The sequence below is a fragment of the Pogoniulus pusillus genome, chromosome 22, assembly GCF_015220805.1.
Source record: "Pogoniulus pusillus isolate bPogPus1 chromosome 22, bPogPus1.pri, whole genome shotgun sequence".
Taxonomy (NCBI): Eukaryota; Metazoa; Chordata; class Aves; order Piciformes; family Lybiidae; genus Pogoniulus; species Pogoniulus pusillus.
The window spans coordinates 20,498,190-20,514,521 of NC_087285.1; the positions used below are offsets into that span (position 1 = coordinate 20,498,190).

Consider the following 16,332-nt stretch of genomic DNA (forward strand, 5'->3'; position numbering starts at 1 on the left):
CTCCTCAGGCAGTGTTGGGGAAACTGTTAACACTTTGCAGATGTTGCTGCTAGTTTTATAAGTCACAACCAATCATAGAATCAGTCAGGGTTGGAAGGGACCACAAGGAGCAGCCAGTTCCAGCCCCCCTAGACCAGGGCAGGTCTAGGCTGGATGTGAGGAGGAAGTTGTTGGCAGAGAGAGTGATTGGCATTGGAATGGGCTGCCCAGGGAGGTGGTGGAGTCTCTGTTCCTGGAGGTGTTCAAGAAAAGACTGGATGGGGCACTTAGTGCCATGGTCTGGTTGACTGGATAGGGCTGGGTGCTAGGTTGGCCTGGATGAGCTTGGAGCTCTCTTCCAACCTGACAGATTCCATGATTCTGTGAAGTGATGCCATGCTGAGGGACATCGGTTAGCACCAGGTTTGGCAGAGGTAGAGGAAGGTGGGCTGCGAGCACATGAGAGGCCTTTTCCGGACGAAACGACTCCACGCTCCTGCGACCCTGTGGCTCCGTCCCTGCGACTCGCTCGCTCCACGGCTCCGTGAGGCGCTGCCCCCGGCGCCCGCCAGCGCTTCCCGCGGCTCTCTGCGGCTCTTCCCTCCCCCTTCCTCCCTTTTGCCTCCTTCCTCCGCTAGGCGGCGGTGTTGGGGCCGTGCCCGCCCTTTACGCCGGCGTCTGACATCAGGGCGCACAGAGCCGCGAGAGGGAGAGCGGGAGGCAGCGGTGTCTGCGCGCTCCTCCGCGGCCGCCATTTTGTTCGTGTGCGCAGGACGGGCACGGCCCTCGCTCGCCTCTCTTTTCAGCTGTAAGTGGTGGAGAGGAGGCTTTCTTTCTGGGACTTGGAAAGTCTGCTCTTCTTCTTCTTTAGCTTGCTAGGGAGCCGAAAGCAGCGGGGCAGCGGAGGGGGCGCAGAGGGCTGGGGAGGGCCGTTCGCGTCGCTTTCTCGACCCGGGAAGCAGGATGAGCGTAGAGATCTGCGTGAGGGCTTGGTTGAGGAGGTATTAGCGAAGGAGGAAGGGTTCTTGGTACAAGGCTTCCCCCATCAGAGTTTCGTGTGGCGGAGAGGGTCTCTGCAGAGGCGGTGGGGGACGGGAGGGGATGTTTGGGCTAGGACCGGGGCCTCATGTGTGGCGAGTGTTTTAGGGATGGGGGCCGCGCAGCTCGGCTCTTCAGCCTCGCCTGCACGGAGGTGTTTGGCGCCTGCCCAAATGGCAGCGGAGACGAGGCCTTCCCGGAGGCCTTCCACTCAGCCCTCGCCGGCTCCGGAGGCCTTCCACTCAGCCCTCGCCGGCTCCGGAGGCCTTCCACTCAGCCCTCGCCGGCTCCGGAGGCCTTCCACTCAGCCCTCGCCGGCTCCGGAGGCCTTCCGAGGGAGGGCCGCGTGGAAGTGGCATCCGTGGCTTTGGGTTGGAGTAATGTTCGTTTGCGGTAGGTTTTGCTTCGGTGGGCCTGTACCCAAGGCGCTCCGATCGGCCTGGCTCGGCGGACTTTGGTTATCTCAAAGGAGTAAGCCTTTGACCCGCTCCGATCCGTAGAGCCTGCCAAGTTTTTGAGGGGAGACATTTACAGAACGCTGTGTAGGCATTTTACGGCAGCACCTTTGTGGCCTTCCTGAGGCGCTGCGTGTTTGGCTCTTAGGAAAAACACCGTAACTCCAATTCGAGAAACCTTGTAGCCGAATGTGGGAGTGAAAACAACCTGTGATATGGATTAGGACGGCGTACTATAGGAATGCATATGCTCGCGTCAGCTGGCGGTATTACATAAGTGCTTCGGTGCACAAATTCCGAGGGAGGGCCTAACAGTCGGAAACGTTAAGGTGGCTCCTGTAACATGGGTTGCGGCCACATCGTGACTTGCGCAGACCGATTCTAGCAGTTTTCCCCCACGTTTGCCTTTATTTCGTTGCTTCGGGGACAAAATGTGCAACTTCCTCCTTCATTCCAGTAATTGTGTGAGTTTGAGAGTCATTTCTTCCCCATTGGGTGCAATACCAGAAGAAGGCAATCACAAGTAAAATGCTAGGTTCCACCTGTAGCCGAGTGTGTAGCTCTTCACCTTAAAGCAGAAAAACTGAACCGTGAGTGTTTTTTTGTAACTTGAGTTATGTAGGTTGAAAATACATGAAAGTGGCTTTGGAACCGAGTGAGAAAATAAATTCAGGCACATAAATGAAGCACTTAAGTGGTTTTAATTTTGTCTTGATCCTACAGGCCTTGTTGTTTGTCATTTCAATACATTAGTTTTTCTACTTTTTATTAATATAAGATTTTTTTTTTGTAAGACCTAAATCATGACTGACTAAAAGGTTGTAAGCAGTCACTTACTTTTACACAGTTTATCACTCTGTGTTACATTTGTGTTTTAAAACCAGGTTTCTATAAAAAAATACTGGTGCAGGTGTTTAGTGTGGTGTGGTTATTTTAACTAGCAGCCTGTCACAAGTATGAAAATGCCTTTTACGTGTTCTGAAAGTTTCCCTCTCAGTGCCTGCAGTTGGCATAGAGACAGCCAGTGATATTCCGTGTAAATTTACACAATCATTTAGTGCTGTCTCTGTTTCTAAACTACTTTTTTTTTCCTGTCATGGCTTGCCTCAGGGTTTTTATCGTTGAGTTAATTCTTCAGAATATACTGAAATAGATATGTAGGCTTGTTCTTACTTTCAAAAAGTCGTGACAGGAAGGTAATCAAACAATGGTTGGCTTTGTTACACTTAGTTCTAGAGCTGTACTTGTCCTTTTTTTCAGTTGAGCTTGTGCCTGTTTCGGGCAGAAGATCCCTGCATTTAACATGCAGCAGCACAACCTGGGGATTTTGTCTGCAGCCATTGGCTGAACTCTAAAACCCCTGCATACTCAAGCTAATAAGACTCAGATCTCTGTGGTGTAGCTCCTATAGAATTGTGTGTTAATACGTCAGAGTGCCCTGTGATTGTTGCTAAAACTTGAAAAATACGTTTGTGTAACAGTGATGCCTAAATAGACATCTGTGAGAGTTTTCAGACTGATTGTGCATTCCTTCCTATAGTAATACGTGTCCAATACAGTGTGAAGAACTAAATCCAAGTTTTGTCAGAAGGTGTTTGAAGATTAAGGTCTCCAACAGAAGATTCAGGAAATAATTATAGTTAGTCACTTGAGAGTTTATTTAAAACAGGCTTTAATGACATGTTTGAAGCTATTAAGTGGAGATGAGTTGGCCTATTTAATTGTGATTTGTGTTTCATAACAGCGTTGCTGTGTTAGGATGAGAAAACTGTCTCTCCCAAACCAAAGGAATACGCGAGGGAAGCTGAGGAAATGGTTCTTTCTACCTCTGTCATACTTGATCAGACTATAGTAGTGAACTTGGATCTACAAATACCAATGCTTTTATCTTTTATGTGGTTTTGTTTGCTTTGTTTTTTTCTAGTGAGAGATGCGGCATTCAAAACAATCTCATTGTCCTGAATGGGAGGACAGAAAGAGCTGGGATGAAAGAAAGCACAGCACCAGCCGGAAGCGCAGGAAGAGGTCTCACAGCAGTGGACCAGAAAGCAAGCACTATAAACCAAATCACATTTCAGAAAGGTATAAGAATCTGAATTGAGTAGTGCTAATGTTTCTTAACATATCTAAAACAAATACTTTTTCAGGATAAGAGTTTTTGAATGTCCAAAGTTTTCATTTCCTTAAGCTTTGGCTCACTTAAAACTACCTTAAAAGGTAGTCGATTTTGTTATAACAGTACCAGAACAATTAAATAGAAATTCTGTAATAAAAACAAGTAAATGTTACTAGTTTCACTCTTCTCAGCTAAGAGTTGGTATTGAATATATTCAGTATCAAATTCCAAGTGAAGTGTGCCTTTCCTTCTAATACCAGGAAAAGGATGAGGAGGTTTGTTTAGTCGTGTAATACAATGGTAAGTATGGGTTTCTCTTACTGTTCTGGAGGTGGCTTGCCTTTTCTCTCACACTGCTTTACTGGAGAGATCCATCTTTCTGGCTTTTTCCTTGAGAAGAAGATCCCATGGAATTCTTGAGCGCTCATACTAGTGCTTATAAAATGTTGGTGGGGTAGGTGTACAGAAATAGAAGAGCTCTTTGCTTCAGCAGCTCTCTTAAAAGTATTTTCTGTGCAGAAGATCCCTGATCAAGACACTCATGAGGGTTTCAGTACTTAATGCAGAACACTAAGTACGATGCTGCTTCTCTCAGTCTCCAGGATGTTTTTTAACACTTTTGAATAGAAAAGGGGATTGTTGCTGTACCAAGAGCATTTTATCCTGTGACTTTGGAGATTGTAACTGAGTTGCTCAGGCTATTTTAGGAAGTGTTTCTCCTTTTTGAGTCTGAACTTACTTACCGTGCAGACTGTGGATTGGTTATATGTCGTTCATGTGGATGGCTGCTGTGTATTTGAGACTGACAACGTTTAGATGCCTAATAAAGTAACAACAAAAGCTCCACTGTTTTTGGGGAGGGAGTCCATTAGAAAACATTCTTGGTGTAAAGACATACTATGTAACTCTGTAACTCAACTTGAGTCGCTTATCTTGTTGGAACCTCAAGTATTTGGAAGTGGAGAACATTCACTTAAAATATATTTTCAGTCATTATTTGGACGATAGAGCCATAAATGAAAGAGACCATCATGACCGGAGATATGTTGAGGAATACAGAAATGACTTCTGTGAAGTGTATGACCACAGGCATTATCACAGAGACTATGAAAAGAGTCACCATCATCACTATAGCAAATCCTCTGGTCGCAGCAGGAAAAGTAGTCATAAAAGGAAGCATAAGAGGCATCATTGCTCCAGTCACCAATCGCATTCGGTATGAGTAATTTTTAACTTTATTATTAATGAATTAGTGGTAATAGACTTCTTAAGTGAGTGCTAGAACTTCAGTTCCTGGTCACAGTACTTAAAAAAACAACCTATATTATTAAAAAAGGATTTGTAGTTGAACCCATTTGTGAGCATATGAATGTGTGTTCTTACTTGGCTTTTGGATCAGTGTTGGGTGGGGGATGGGATTGTCACCAGTACTACCTATGCAGTGGGAATGTAGGTAGCTGGTAGTTAAGATCACTGTGATGAATCAGAAAATTCAAAATTGAAAACATGCAACTGTGATATTTACCAAGTACAGTTGTCACTTTCTTACAGTGAAGTGCGTGCTTTCAGATAGACTGTTCTGCCATACATCCTGTTACTAAAACTAATTAAAGGGGCATGCCTTTCTAATGGAAGCTTAATTGGAACTATGACACAATGCATGTCTGATAAATTGGTAAAAACAAGCTCTGCAGCTCTACACCTGATTCCAGGCAATTTTGAGCCACTTGTCTGGCTAAGGGCAGCTAATGTCTTACTGAAGATGGGTTAAATTTGTCGCTTGCCACCTTTGAAGGCATGCGCTGAAATTTTCAGTGTTGGCCTGGTGCCCACTGACATCTTCAGCTCCGGGTGGTTTACGTCACATTTGTGCAATATCAAACAGCAAGTATGTGTTAGGTTATATAATCCAAATTCAGGACTTCAGAGTAATTTTTCTTCTCTCTAAACATGAGGGGAGTAAAATTACTTGATAATTTTTTTTATGTTTAGATTATATAAAGAATATGTTTTAAAAGTAAAAACGTTTTCCCTGACTGTAAGCTTAGGTATGTAAATAACTACTGTTTGTTGCTATTTGCTAGCAAAGTATTAGTAATAGCAGTGTTGCATTCTTAATCTGTCTTCAGTTAAACCACTGTTTGAGAGACAAAATTGTGTTGTTTTTTTCTGTTGCTTTGTCACTTTAAGTATTTATCTGAAAATCTGTTCCTTGCCATGTTTTTCTTCTGTAACATAAACTGTGCCCTGTGAATTTCTGGGGACTGAATTTGAAATTGCTCCTGCCAACTGTCGTGGCCTGGTGTGTAACTGAATGCCTGAATATCTCCCCGCTGAATGAATTGCGTATTCTGCCCTGAATTCACTCTGATATATTGATTGGCTGGACGATCTTGGTGCCGTTTCCAGAAGAGTCACCGAAGGAAAAGATCCAGGAGTGTAGAGGATGATGAGGAGGGTCACCTGATCTGTGAAAGTGGAGACGTTCTAAGAGCAAGATGTATAGAACATTTTTCAACACTTTTTAAAAACTTTTCAGCAAAAAATCTGTTTAGAATAGTATGTCAGAGGAGGGGGGCTAAAGAAATCTTCATTGCTCTTTTTGTTCTGTTTTTTTTGTGCTTTTTTGTTTTTTTGCATATCTTCTTTTCTGTAGAATTTAAATACTGTGTTCAGAAAGTTCCAATTAGTTAATGAACTTGAATCTGGAGAATAGGACAAGAGATAGTTTTTTGGCTAACTGTTTTCATGATACCTGTCCAATAAAATAATGCATTCAGATGCTGAGATTTAAAGTAACTATGCTTTTGTAATGGCACATTTAAAAATCTACATTAATAGTGTTCATTCTTGTTTAAGTAGTTTTATAATTCTAACTTGTGTTTGTTCTTTTTAGATGAAATTGTTGCGACTTTAGGAGAAGGAGCCTTTGGAAAAGTCGTGGAGTGCATTGATCATGATATGTAAGTGTTGATTTTGTAAGTGGATCTCGTGACCAAAAACACAGTTTAGCTCAGAGGTGTTCCCTTTAAAAGGACATCACAATTCAGATGAAGTGGTGCAGTATATTTAGGAAAGAAATTGTGCTTGTTTTGAGAGCTACCTCATAAGCTTATTTACTTGTAGGGATTTTTTGAGGTGATACTGTATCTGTCCCTGATAGTTTTTCAAGTTCTTCAGTCATCTCTTGCTATACTATACATGGGTGGGTTTTTTTGGTTTTTTTTTTTTTTTCCTTGTGTGAAAGGCCTTTGAATGGTTTTGATTTGATACAAGAGGATATACAGAGAAATATGTTGGTTTTGAGGATCTGTCTGTAACAAACTTCCTTAACCACATTCATTTTGGGAAACATCTGACCAGAGAGGGTTTCTCTCAACAATTCTTTTTTTTTAACTGTACTTATTTTTCTCCTACACAGGCTCCATAATCACATGGTGCAAAACATTGATTAGATGTCATCTGACCCTTTTAAAGAGGGAGAACCATGTTCTGCTTCATTATGATTTTAGTTGGTTCTCCAAGTGCCTTTGCCCTAACTAGAGAATGTAATAGGGTGTAAACAGTGCAGAATTTATTTGGGAGACTTTTAGAAGATGTACAGTGAGATGCTTAGAAAGTGAATTTGATTCTTAGTGCAAATAATTGCTTGGAATTGGTCACGCTATAAATTTCTTCCCTCACACTCCATAATCAAACTGTCCTTTGAAGTTACTCTGAACGCACAGTGATCGGTCCTTGTTCAGTGATGTGGCCACTGCCATGTGATGGCGTGTTTGGCAGTGAAGAAAATCTGTGTGCTGGGAGTTTTAAGCTGTTAGTAAAACTTAGATTATTTTAACCAAATTTTATTTTTTTCTGCAGTTCTGCGTCTTGGGTCTAGTAGTTTTTCACAAGTATGTCTCTTCAGAAGAGGTCTGTTGAGATTGTGTTGTGAGGGCAGTTTTCTTAAATCATTAGAGTCCAAATAGCTCTACAGAGACTATTAAAAAATGTCCTAAGAGTGAATGGGATGGAATGAATTATGTTTATCAACATCCCATTGAAGTAACGCCTTAAAGTGTGAATTCTGTACTGAGTGCAGCCCAGTGTCTGCTAATACAAGGAGTCTAAACTTCAGGAGCTGTTCAGTTCCCTTGATTCCATGGGAGCACTGGAAAAGAGCCTGAATAAGTTGTGCAAGCTACAGGACTTTCCTCAAATAAGAACTTTGCTAGTTTTTTTATTAATAATGTTACAGACGGATTCCTGATGCTTAATCTACCATAGATAAGTCTGAGAAAGAGATAATGTAGCATATACTCAAATGAATACTTGATAAAGGAAAGATGAGTATTGTATTTCTTCCTAAAAACATTTCTGATTAAGTTCAACATGATTAGTCAGATTCCCTTAATCCAACTCATAATTCTCTATGACCCTGAATCTTCCTGTATTTCTTCTAATAAAATCAAACATCTTGGGGGTTGTAGGTACTTAGTAGTCATTAATTTGGTTTGTGTTGCTTTGCTTTTCTTTCAAGGAGGGGAATGCATGTAGCAGTTAAAATTGTGAAAAATGTTGGTAGATACAGAGAAGCAGCCCGGTCAGAAATACAGGTGTTAGAACACTTAAACAACATGGATCCAAGCAGCACTTTGTAAGTATAACATTAAGTAGTTGGCATACTCAAGATTTGCAGGAGATAATGATTCAATAAAGTGAGGATTTGTTTCTTCTCTTTTCAAAGCCGCTGTGTCCAGATGCTGGAATGGTTTGATCATCATGGTCACGTTTGCATTGTTTTTGAGCTACTGGGACTTAGTACTTACGACTTCATTAAAGAAAACAGCTTTCTGCCATTTCATATTAACGACATTAGAAATATGGCTTATCAAATTTGTCAGTCTATAAACTGTAAGTAAATCTTAGTGCTTTTGTCAAATATGCCTTTTTTTCCTTCATAAGGAAATTAATGTATTAATTTGTGGAATACTGTCTGTTTTTTTTTCTCCTTGTAGTTCTGCACCATAATAAACTCACTCATACAGATTTAAAGCCTGAAAATATCTTATTTGTGGAGTCTGATTACATAGTGAAGTACAATGCCAAAATGGTAAGTTTGGGCTTTTTCTCCCAACTTGAGTTGGGCTACTTGTAGCTGAACTTTTCTGTAAAAAGATCAAGTTACAGAGTTATGTTTCTTAAGACTTTCTTGTGCTCTTCTAGCTATGCTAACTTAGTCTACTGAGTAACTTCGCTCTGAATCAAGGTAAAATATTTAATCTGATTGCTAGTTACTGAGGTTCTGCCGTTCACAGAGAGCATTATGTTAATGGCTTTGAATTTAGCCAGATTTCTTCTTCTGTGTTTCTTAGGCTGTTTGATTCCTTTTCTTCAAATCATCCCATTTGCAGAGGAATGTTAGGTCTTGCATTCTGAAGTGCCTGACAGTTATAAATGATCGGTTCGTCAGTCCTGACTCGGTTGCTTTTGAATGTTCAGATGAAATCACTTTGCTACCAGCTTGTCTTCCCTAGAGCTTGAGCTGAATAGCAATTGATGTATTTGGAAGGAGTGTTGTTAAGTAGATATAATTTTCAGTATTTTCCATGAAGCTGGTATTTTGAGGATAAAGAAAATGTGATGAATACCTTTTGTCAAAGCATGCTTTTAAAAAATGCTGACAAAGAGCACTTTGATTCTTTTGCAGAAGCGAGATGAGCGCACTTTAAAAAACACAGACATCAAAGTGGTTGATTTTGGAAGTGCAACTTTTGATGATGAACATCACAGCACATTAGTGTCTACCAGACATTACAGAGCTCCTGAGGTTATTTTAGGTCAGTGAATAGTTTTCTACCTAGTTAATGACAGTTCATTCAGATGTCTTTACTTCATAAACTGGAGTATTTGATTGTTGAGAGTAAATGAAAGTCCAGAGATGTTCCTTTCCCACTTCCACTAGGGCTTGGAGAGAGGTGTGGAGGGGGAAGATGGGCCTCAGTAAACATATAAAACCTGGGCACTTGCTTTGTGGGTTACAAATTTTGAGAACACATTAAAAAGTAAAACACAAAACTTTGCCTTTTTTGCAGCACTGGGTTGGTCGCAGCCTTGTGACGTTTGGAGTATTGGTTGTATTCTAATTGAGTATTATCTTGGATTTACAGTGTTCCAGGTACGTGTGCATGGTTAAATTTAATGTTGTGGTTACAGGCTATCTATGTTGATCTTTAAATCACACATGCTTAGCTGTTACTGTAAAAGGCACCGCTTCACAGGCTTTTCAAGCATTGCATAGATGAGGTTGCAAAGACAGTATGCACATATGGAAATGAGATCTTTTGCTTGTACCCTTCACACTGTTTTAAGAGCATCTATTCTGACGCTGGATGGTGAAGCCCTTCCAGAGTCTGAAGTTACTGTTAGAATTATGAGTGAAGGAAGCACAAAACTTGGTTTATGAACCCTGTTGTTCAGGAGCCCTCTTAACAATGGAAAGTGTTACAGAACAAGCTGCACCGTGTAATCTTTAAAGTGCTAATGTATAAAGATACTGTTACAGTCCTACAAAGAAGCCATTTGCTGGAGATGAGTGTTGTTACCAAGCGGTGGAGAGTAGAATAATCTGACGAGTGCATTCGTTGCTTTTTGCCAGACACATGATAGTAAAGAACACTTGGCAATGATGGAAAGAATACTGGGGCCTCTGCCAACTCACATGATCAAGAAATCCAGGTAAGTTCATTATAGAAGCAGTAAGTAATCTTTTCTGATTGCTAGAGAAATCCTGAAGTTTGTTAGCTGTGAGCTTCTGAAGATAACAGAGACTTCCAGGCTTCTTGTTACCTTGTAGTCTGTGGCAAAAAAATGTGGCAGATTTTGGGGAATTAAATAGCTGGTAATAGTCCTCATTTCTGTTGTTAGTCTGCGTTGCCAGCAACCAAAATGCCAACCTCCTGAACAGGGTATGAATGTCCTTAAGTCTTTAAAGCTAAGTCTGTATGGTGTTAGACACCAGTTTTCCTTTAAACTGAGAATAAAGAACCAGCTGAGACCAAGTTGTACTCTAGGAACAACTGGAAACATCAGTCTCTTTAAAAAGGTCAGTAATGGAAAATAGGTTTTCAGGGGCTGCTTTGACTGGAACACCGAGGGCCTTGTTCTCTCTATCTGGCAATATAAAAGCAACAGGTCTGTAAACGAATACTGGCTGAAGGAGCTGTTGGCTCCTGAATGCAGAGGAGATGCCGGAACTCTCTTGTGCAGTTTCAGAACTTCTTTTAAAGGTGTCTGCTGATGTCATGCCCTGGCACTACCTTAGCATTACTTTCCTTGTCCTGCTGCAGAAAGCATTATTTCCACCACGATCAGTTGGACTGGGATGAGCATAGTTCTGCAGGACGCTACGTTAGGAGACGCTGTAAGCCTCTAAAGGTAGGAGACCACGTTTTGATTATTCTCTTAGGTCTGCAGTTGTGGAAGATCTCTCTAAATGCTCTTTTTTTTTCTTCCACCAGGAATTCATGCATTGCCAAGACACAGATCATCAGCGTCTGTTTGACCTGGTTCGCAGGATGCTGGAGTATGACCCAGCCAAAAGAATCACTCTTGATGAGGCCTTGCAGCATCCTTTTTTTGAACCACTAAATAAATAAAGTCAAAGGTCTTCTATGCTTCTTCACGGAGATTTCCCTGACTGTGTCAGTCATCAGAGGTTGCATGGCGCTTTTGTAAACTCTAAATTATTTTGTACAGTTAAGTCTGTAAATATTTCCATATGTTTTGTATAACTGTTATGTTTACCTTGTTGAACAGTTGTAGTCTTATGGGTATCAAAGTGAAAATAAAAGTGATTTTCCTTTTTGAGAGTCATTTTCGTTTTTAAAAGTGGTTTTCTTCTTGCAGCTGTGCCCTTCTGCAGCTAGGGCTGGTTAAGCATCTCACCCAAGGGAAGGAGTCTGGGCTAGCTTGGAGGAGTTTTGAAAATAGTACATGTTTTTAACTAGCTTCCTTTTATTAACCATTATGGAAAGACTTGGGGGCTAAGGGTATGTAATCATGCTGTGTAAAATTTGTGGTAGTCTGAACTATGGCTGCAAATTCTGTGCTGTAAGTGGATGTTTCTTGTGGGTCACTTTCCCCCAGGTGTGCTGTTAAACAGTGTGTAACAGGCTCTGATCAATTCTCTCTGGGATCCTGCCTCATTGTTAAGGCATTTAGCTGTAATTTTTTGTTAAGGTCCTAAAAGTGGCATTTCACATTTTCAGTGCTATTTTAGTTCATTGGAAATCAGCCTTTAATCTCTTTTCTTATACTATGGCACCCACAATTGAACACTGCTCAAGCTGGGGTCTTGCCAGGACTCAGTACAGAGACTCAATCACTTTCCTACTCCTGCTGGACACACTGCTTTTGAAACAGGACAGGATACCACTGGCCACCTTGGCTGTACTGCTCCCTTATTCATCCAGCTGTCCACCAGCACCCCCAGATCCAAGTCCACTGGGCTGCTTTCCAGCTGTGGTGTTGCTTAGCATCTTTTTGACCAAAGGGCAGGAACCAGCACTTGGCCTTGTTAAATGTCGTTTTGCTGATCTCAGCCCATCGGTTTAACCTGTCTTGAGCTGTTCCCAACGCTCATGCTCAACTCAGTGTTACCTGCCGGTGGTGCCCTCTCTCCTCTCATCCAGGTCATCAATAAAAATACCAAGCAGAACTGGCCCAAGCACCGAGCTCTGGGGGACCCTGCTGGTGACCAGCTGCATTGAACTCCATTAATCCCAGCTCTCAGCCTGGCTCTTCAGGCAGTTTTTAATCCAGCAAAGCGTCCACCTGGCTGTTCTGTGAGGAGAATGCTGTGGGGACATGGTGCTGCTTTCCAAGCCCCATTTCTGCACTTTAAGTTTTTATTTTTCCACATCTAAATCGATGATTTCTTGGACTTTTAATGCATTTGACATGGTATGGAGGGCTTGCTGAGCAGGAGGAAGGAAGCTTCCATGGTACGGTACATTCAGGCTGCCAGTGTAGATGAAGCAAGCAAGTTTTAAGCATTTTGATCCTGGCTTTACCATGCAAACCTTTCTTAAGGAAACAGTACATTGTTTCAGCTCCATGGGAGTCTGCTAAGCAAGATTTTAGGCTGGTGTCCTTGTTCCACTGATGTGGAGGAGGCTTAATTTGCAAGAGGCTCTGGACATGCATATCTCTGACTTGAGGGTGGAATAGAGCTGGGGCAGGCTTTGAAAGCTCACTAACCAGTGCCATCTCCTGGGCTTGATTGTGTCTCATTATAAGCACCTCCAGTCCTAGGATGTTTATGTTCACTTCATTGTTTCTTCTCTGTATGACACAAAACGTTAACAGTTGGCACCATCCAGGTCAACTTGATAGGACTGCAGAGGACAGGAGTGAATTCCCTTGTTCACCTTTTCCCTTACCTTCAGAAGTGAAGCAAGGGCTTGGCTGAGTGTGTCAGCTAAGCAATGCAAATCGAAGGCAGATGGAGGGAAAAAGAGTTTATGTGCTGCTATAACTATAAAACTGTAACTATAAAACAGTTGTGTCAAAATGAGAGGAGGAAAGATTGAGTCCTCTTGCTTAAGGACTGTAAGCCTTCCTTATTGCAGCTGCTAAAAGGTTCTGCTCTCTCTGAAGGAGATATATGCTGGAAGGAAATGTCTGTATTTTAGAAACTGCTTAAATTCACTTTCCTTCTCCTAGCACACTTGGAAAAATGCACTGTCAGGACTGATCAGGCACCTGCAGGGATCTGCCAAGTAGTTTTGCAGGTCTTGCAGCACATACAGAAGTTTGAGATGGAAGGAGCAGGCATCTGAGGCCCATGGACTCCCTAGTGAGGCAGCACATAGCCAGGGATCTCTCTGGAATGGGGCTGGATTCTCCTGCATCTGGGCTGCCCTCAAGGCTCAGGTCTTTACCAGCGATGAGAGTTTTATTTACATAGCACATGAGTGTGATGGTGTAATTTGTCATTATGTTTGCTTCGGGTTGCCTGTAGCTGGTGGTAACTGCAGGATTGATTCACACTTTGCTCTGCACTTCAGGGTTTTATTACTGTACCTTAAGAATAAGGTGTGTACAAAGAGTTCAGCTGGGCAAACCAACAGCAAGCATGTCCATAATGGGACAGTTACACATGTTACTGACCACAGCTGATAGGACAAGTGAAGCTGGTTTCAAGTGAGCAGAGCAGGCCTTGTCTCTGAAGCATAGACAGTGAGCCAGAGTTTCTAAAGTTCAGCGGCTGAGGCAGGCAGGGGACAAGTTTGCCTCAGACCACGGGAGGGGTTTAGCAGTCTAAGGTACAGAGCTTAACTGCTGCAGTAGTGATCAGTCTTTCCTTGTATTACAGTTTCCAAGTATCTCAGTTGCAAGGAAGGCTCAGGTTCTGTGGACATACTTCTGCAACACGATGCTTTGCACTCTACAAGCTCTCCTCAAAGTGATGATACTGTGAAGAGGTAACCAATCCCACGGAGTTTGTTAGCAAAGTCTTAGCAGCCTCAGAGGAAGGAGAGTGGAGGGAGAAGGTAAGGAAGTTGCTCCGAAAAAAGTGGAGTTTTCCTAATTGTACCTTCAGGTGTGTGAATGAGAGCAGGAAACAGCAGATGATACAGCTTTGCCTGGCTAACTGGTTTGGCTATAGCTGCTGCTGCAAAAAAAACATAATGTCTGCGTCTCACCTGGCAGTTTGGCTCTGGCTCTCCTGTTAACACACACCACTCCTAGTAGCCTTTCCTGGCTTTCACTCATCAGGGCAGAGTCTATGGCCAGGAGGCAAAGAGCACGTTTGGGTTTGTGCACCATGTGTTTAGAGTCTAGGCAGGCATGAAGTTATCCAAGGATGTTTCATAGGCTAGTGAAGAGTTTGTAATGAGGAAAAGGGGAGGATGTTCAGCAAAGGCCAGAGGCTACTCTGTTTCTGTGTTAGCACAGTTCGGTTTGCAGACGGCTCACTTCACTACTGTGCAATCACTGAGTTCCAATGTGTGGTGGAAGATCATTTTGCAGACGAGGTCCCTTCCTAGAACAGATCACAGCCCCAGCGGGAGATGCAAGACAGAAAGAACCAAATCCCGCGCGGCTGACACCTCTTGCAGCCCCGCTGCTTCAGAGGGGACGAGCTCTTCCTCAGCTCAGCGTCCCCGCAGGGACATACCGCAGCCCAGTACCCTCTGGCCCGGCACGGAGGGGCCGCTCCGGCCGTCACGACCCCGCTGGAGGGCGCCCGCTCCGCGCCCGCCCCTGCCCCGCTGCGGGCTGTCCTGCGCGGCCGCTGCCCGCCCCGGCGGCCGACCCGGGGTCGCCCCCGCGCCTTTACGAAACTCTCCGTGCCCCGCAGCGACTCTCGCCCTGCCCCTCACCGCCAGAACCCCGGGTGGGCGGAGAGGGAGCGGTCCCTGCGGGAGAGGGGCCGGGCAGCGGGGGTGGGATCTGCTCATCGTAATCCCCCACGGGGGGCGGCGGGCCGCGTTCGGAGCATCCCCCCTTCCCCAGCGCGGGGGAGCCGCCACCCCCCGCTTCCTCCGTTTAAGACTCGGGCTGGCGGGGCGAACGGAGGGAGAGCAGTCGCTCCGCAGCTGCCGGTTCCACTTCCGCGGCGGGGCGCGCAGGGCAGCGCACAGGGCGGGCGCTGGATGCGCCGGCGGCGGCAGGCAGGCGGCAGCCGAGCGGGACCCCGCGCAGCGGCGCGATGAGTGCGGGCAGCGGCGCCGCCGCCGCGGCGGGTACCGCCACCTCCGCCCTCTGCCTGCTCCTCTCCCTCACCGCCGTGGCCGTCTGCCTGCTGCTGGGCGCCAAGACGGCGGAGCTGCAGGGCCGGTTGGCTGCGCTGGAGGAACGGGGTGCCGCCGGACACGGACCGCTGCTGGACGCGCTACAGCCCCGCGTGGAGCAGCTCTTCCGCGAGGTGAGTGGCGGCGTGAACACGTAGTGCCCACGGGTCAGCAGCGCCCACCGCCCGGGCAGCGCCCCGAGGCGCGCAGGAAGGCTGGGGAGGCTGCTTGTGTCCCGTAGCAGCGCGGGGGTCCCAGGGCTCGCTCTGTGTCAGAGGCTTTTCCTTCGGAAGAACGTACCACGCTTTCCCCCCCTTTTTGTTGCCGTTTACCGTTAACCGGTGTGTGGGGCGAGGCGTGGCAAACCCGCCTGACGGAGAAGAGAAAATGCCCCAGGTGGAAAGGGGATTATCCATCATTAGATGGAGAACACAGGGCTTTTCCCCTCAGCCTATTCCCTGGCGAAGGTAACCCGAGGACTTAAATACCGTTTATCTCTGGATGTAATGGAATATAATTTCCTTGTTAGAAACTTATGAACATGATCCCTGTTATCTGGGCTGTCTATCACGGAGTATCATGTGGTCCCGCAGTGCTGAACTGGTGTGTGGTGGGTAGAGGAGACTAGCGACCAGTTGCTTCCAATCCCATGGTCTTCTGAAATGCTTCAGTAAAAATCTCCGTACTGAAAGTTTTCTCCTATTTGAAGAATAGCCAGGTGGGGTTGGTCTCTTCTGCCAAGCAACCAGCAACGGAACAAGGGGATGCAGACTCAAGTTGTGCCAGGGGATGTCTGAGGCGGATGCTAGGAGGAAGTTATTGCCAGAGAGAGTGATTGGTATTGGAATGGGCTGCCCAGGGAGGTGGTGGAGTCGCCATCCATGGAGGTGCTCAAGAAAAGCCTGGATGTGACATTTAGTGCCATGGTCTGGTTGATTTGCTAGGGCTGGGTGCTAGGTTG

At 44.8% G+C, this 16,332-nt stretch overlaps 2 protein-coding genes across 4 annotated transcripts in view; both read left to right on the top strand.

Moving 5' to 3' along the window:
* The first annotated feature begins 664 nt into the window (after window positions 1–664).
* Window positions 665–11,445, top strand: CLK4 (CDC like kinase 4). Of its 3 annotated transcripts, XM_064162138.1 has the most exons (13): window positions 665–787; window positions 3,397–3,554; window positions 4,579–4,804; window positions 5,998–6,088; window positions 6,485–6,551; window positions 8,111–8,227; window positions 8,318–8,484; window positions 8,589–8,683; window positions 9,281–9,410; window positions 9,666–9,748; window positions 10,229–10,308; window positions 10,920–11,007; window positions 11,091–11,445. In XM_064162138.1, the coding sequence occupies exons 2-13, from the start codon at window positions 3,403–3,405 to the stop codon at window positions 11,226–11,228; spliced, it is 1,434 nt and encodes a 477-aa protein (XP_064018208.1). In that variant the 5' UTR covers window positions 665–787; window positions 3,397–3,402; the 3' UTR covers window positions 11,229–11,445. The 3 variants fall into 3 exon arrangements, with proteins under 3 accessions (XP_064018208.1, XP_064018209.1, XP_064018210.1); XM_064162139.1 differs by lacking the exons at window positions 4,579–4,804; window positions 5,998–6,088 and having other exon boundaries at window positions 666–787; XM_064162140.1 differs by lacking the exons at window positions 665–787; window positions 3,397–3,554; window positions 5,998–6,088 and having other exon boundaries at window positions 4,767–4,804.
* Window positions 11,446–13,951: 2,506 nt separating this feature from the next.
* COL23A1 (collagen type XXIII alpha 1 chain) overlaps window positions 13,952–16,332 on the top strand; it is a 222,820-nt gene continuing 220,439 nt past the window's right edge. Inside the window, 3 exon segments of the mRNA XM_064162148.1 lie at window positions 13,952–15,040; window positions 15,043–15,150; window positions 15,153–15,505. Coding sequence (XP_064018218.1) covers window positions 14,470–15,040; window positions 15,043–15,150; window positions 15,153–15,505 — 1,032 coding nt within the window. The 5' untranslated portion in view covers window positions 13,952–14,469.

Bases quoted from the DNA above. Each gene is read 5' to 3' on its own strand.
- CLK4 (XM_064162138.1), top strand. From the start codon at position 3,403: ATGCGGCATTCAAAACAATCTCATTGTCCTGAATGGGAGGACAGAAAG. The intron at 9,749-10,228 runs GTACGTGTGCAT...GCTTTTTGCCAG, and splicing joins TTGGATTTACAGTGTTCCAG to ACACATGATAGTAAAGAACA. The intron at 11,008-11,090 runs GTAGGAGACCAC...TTCTTCCACCAG, and splicing joins GACGCTGTAAGCCTCTAAAG to GAATTCATGCATTGCCAAGA.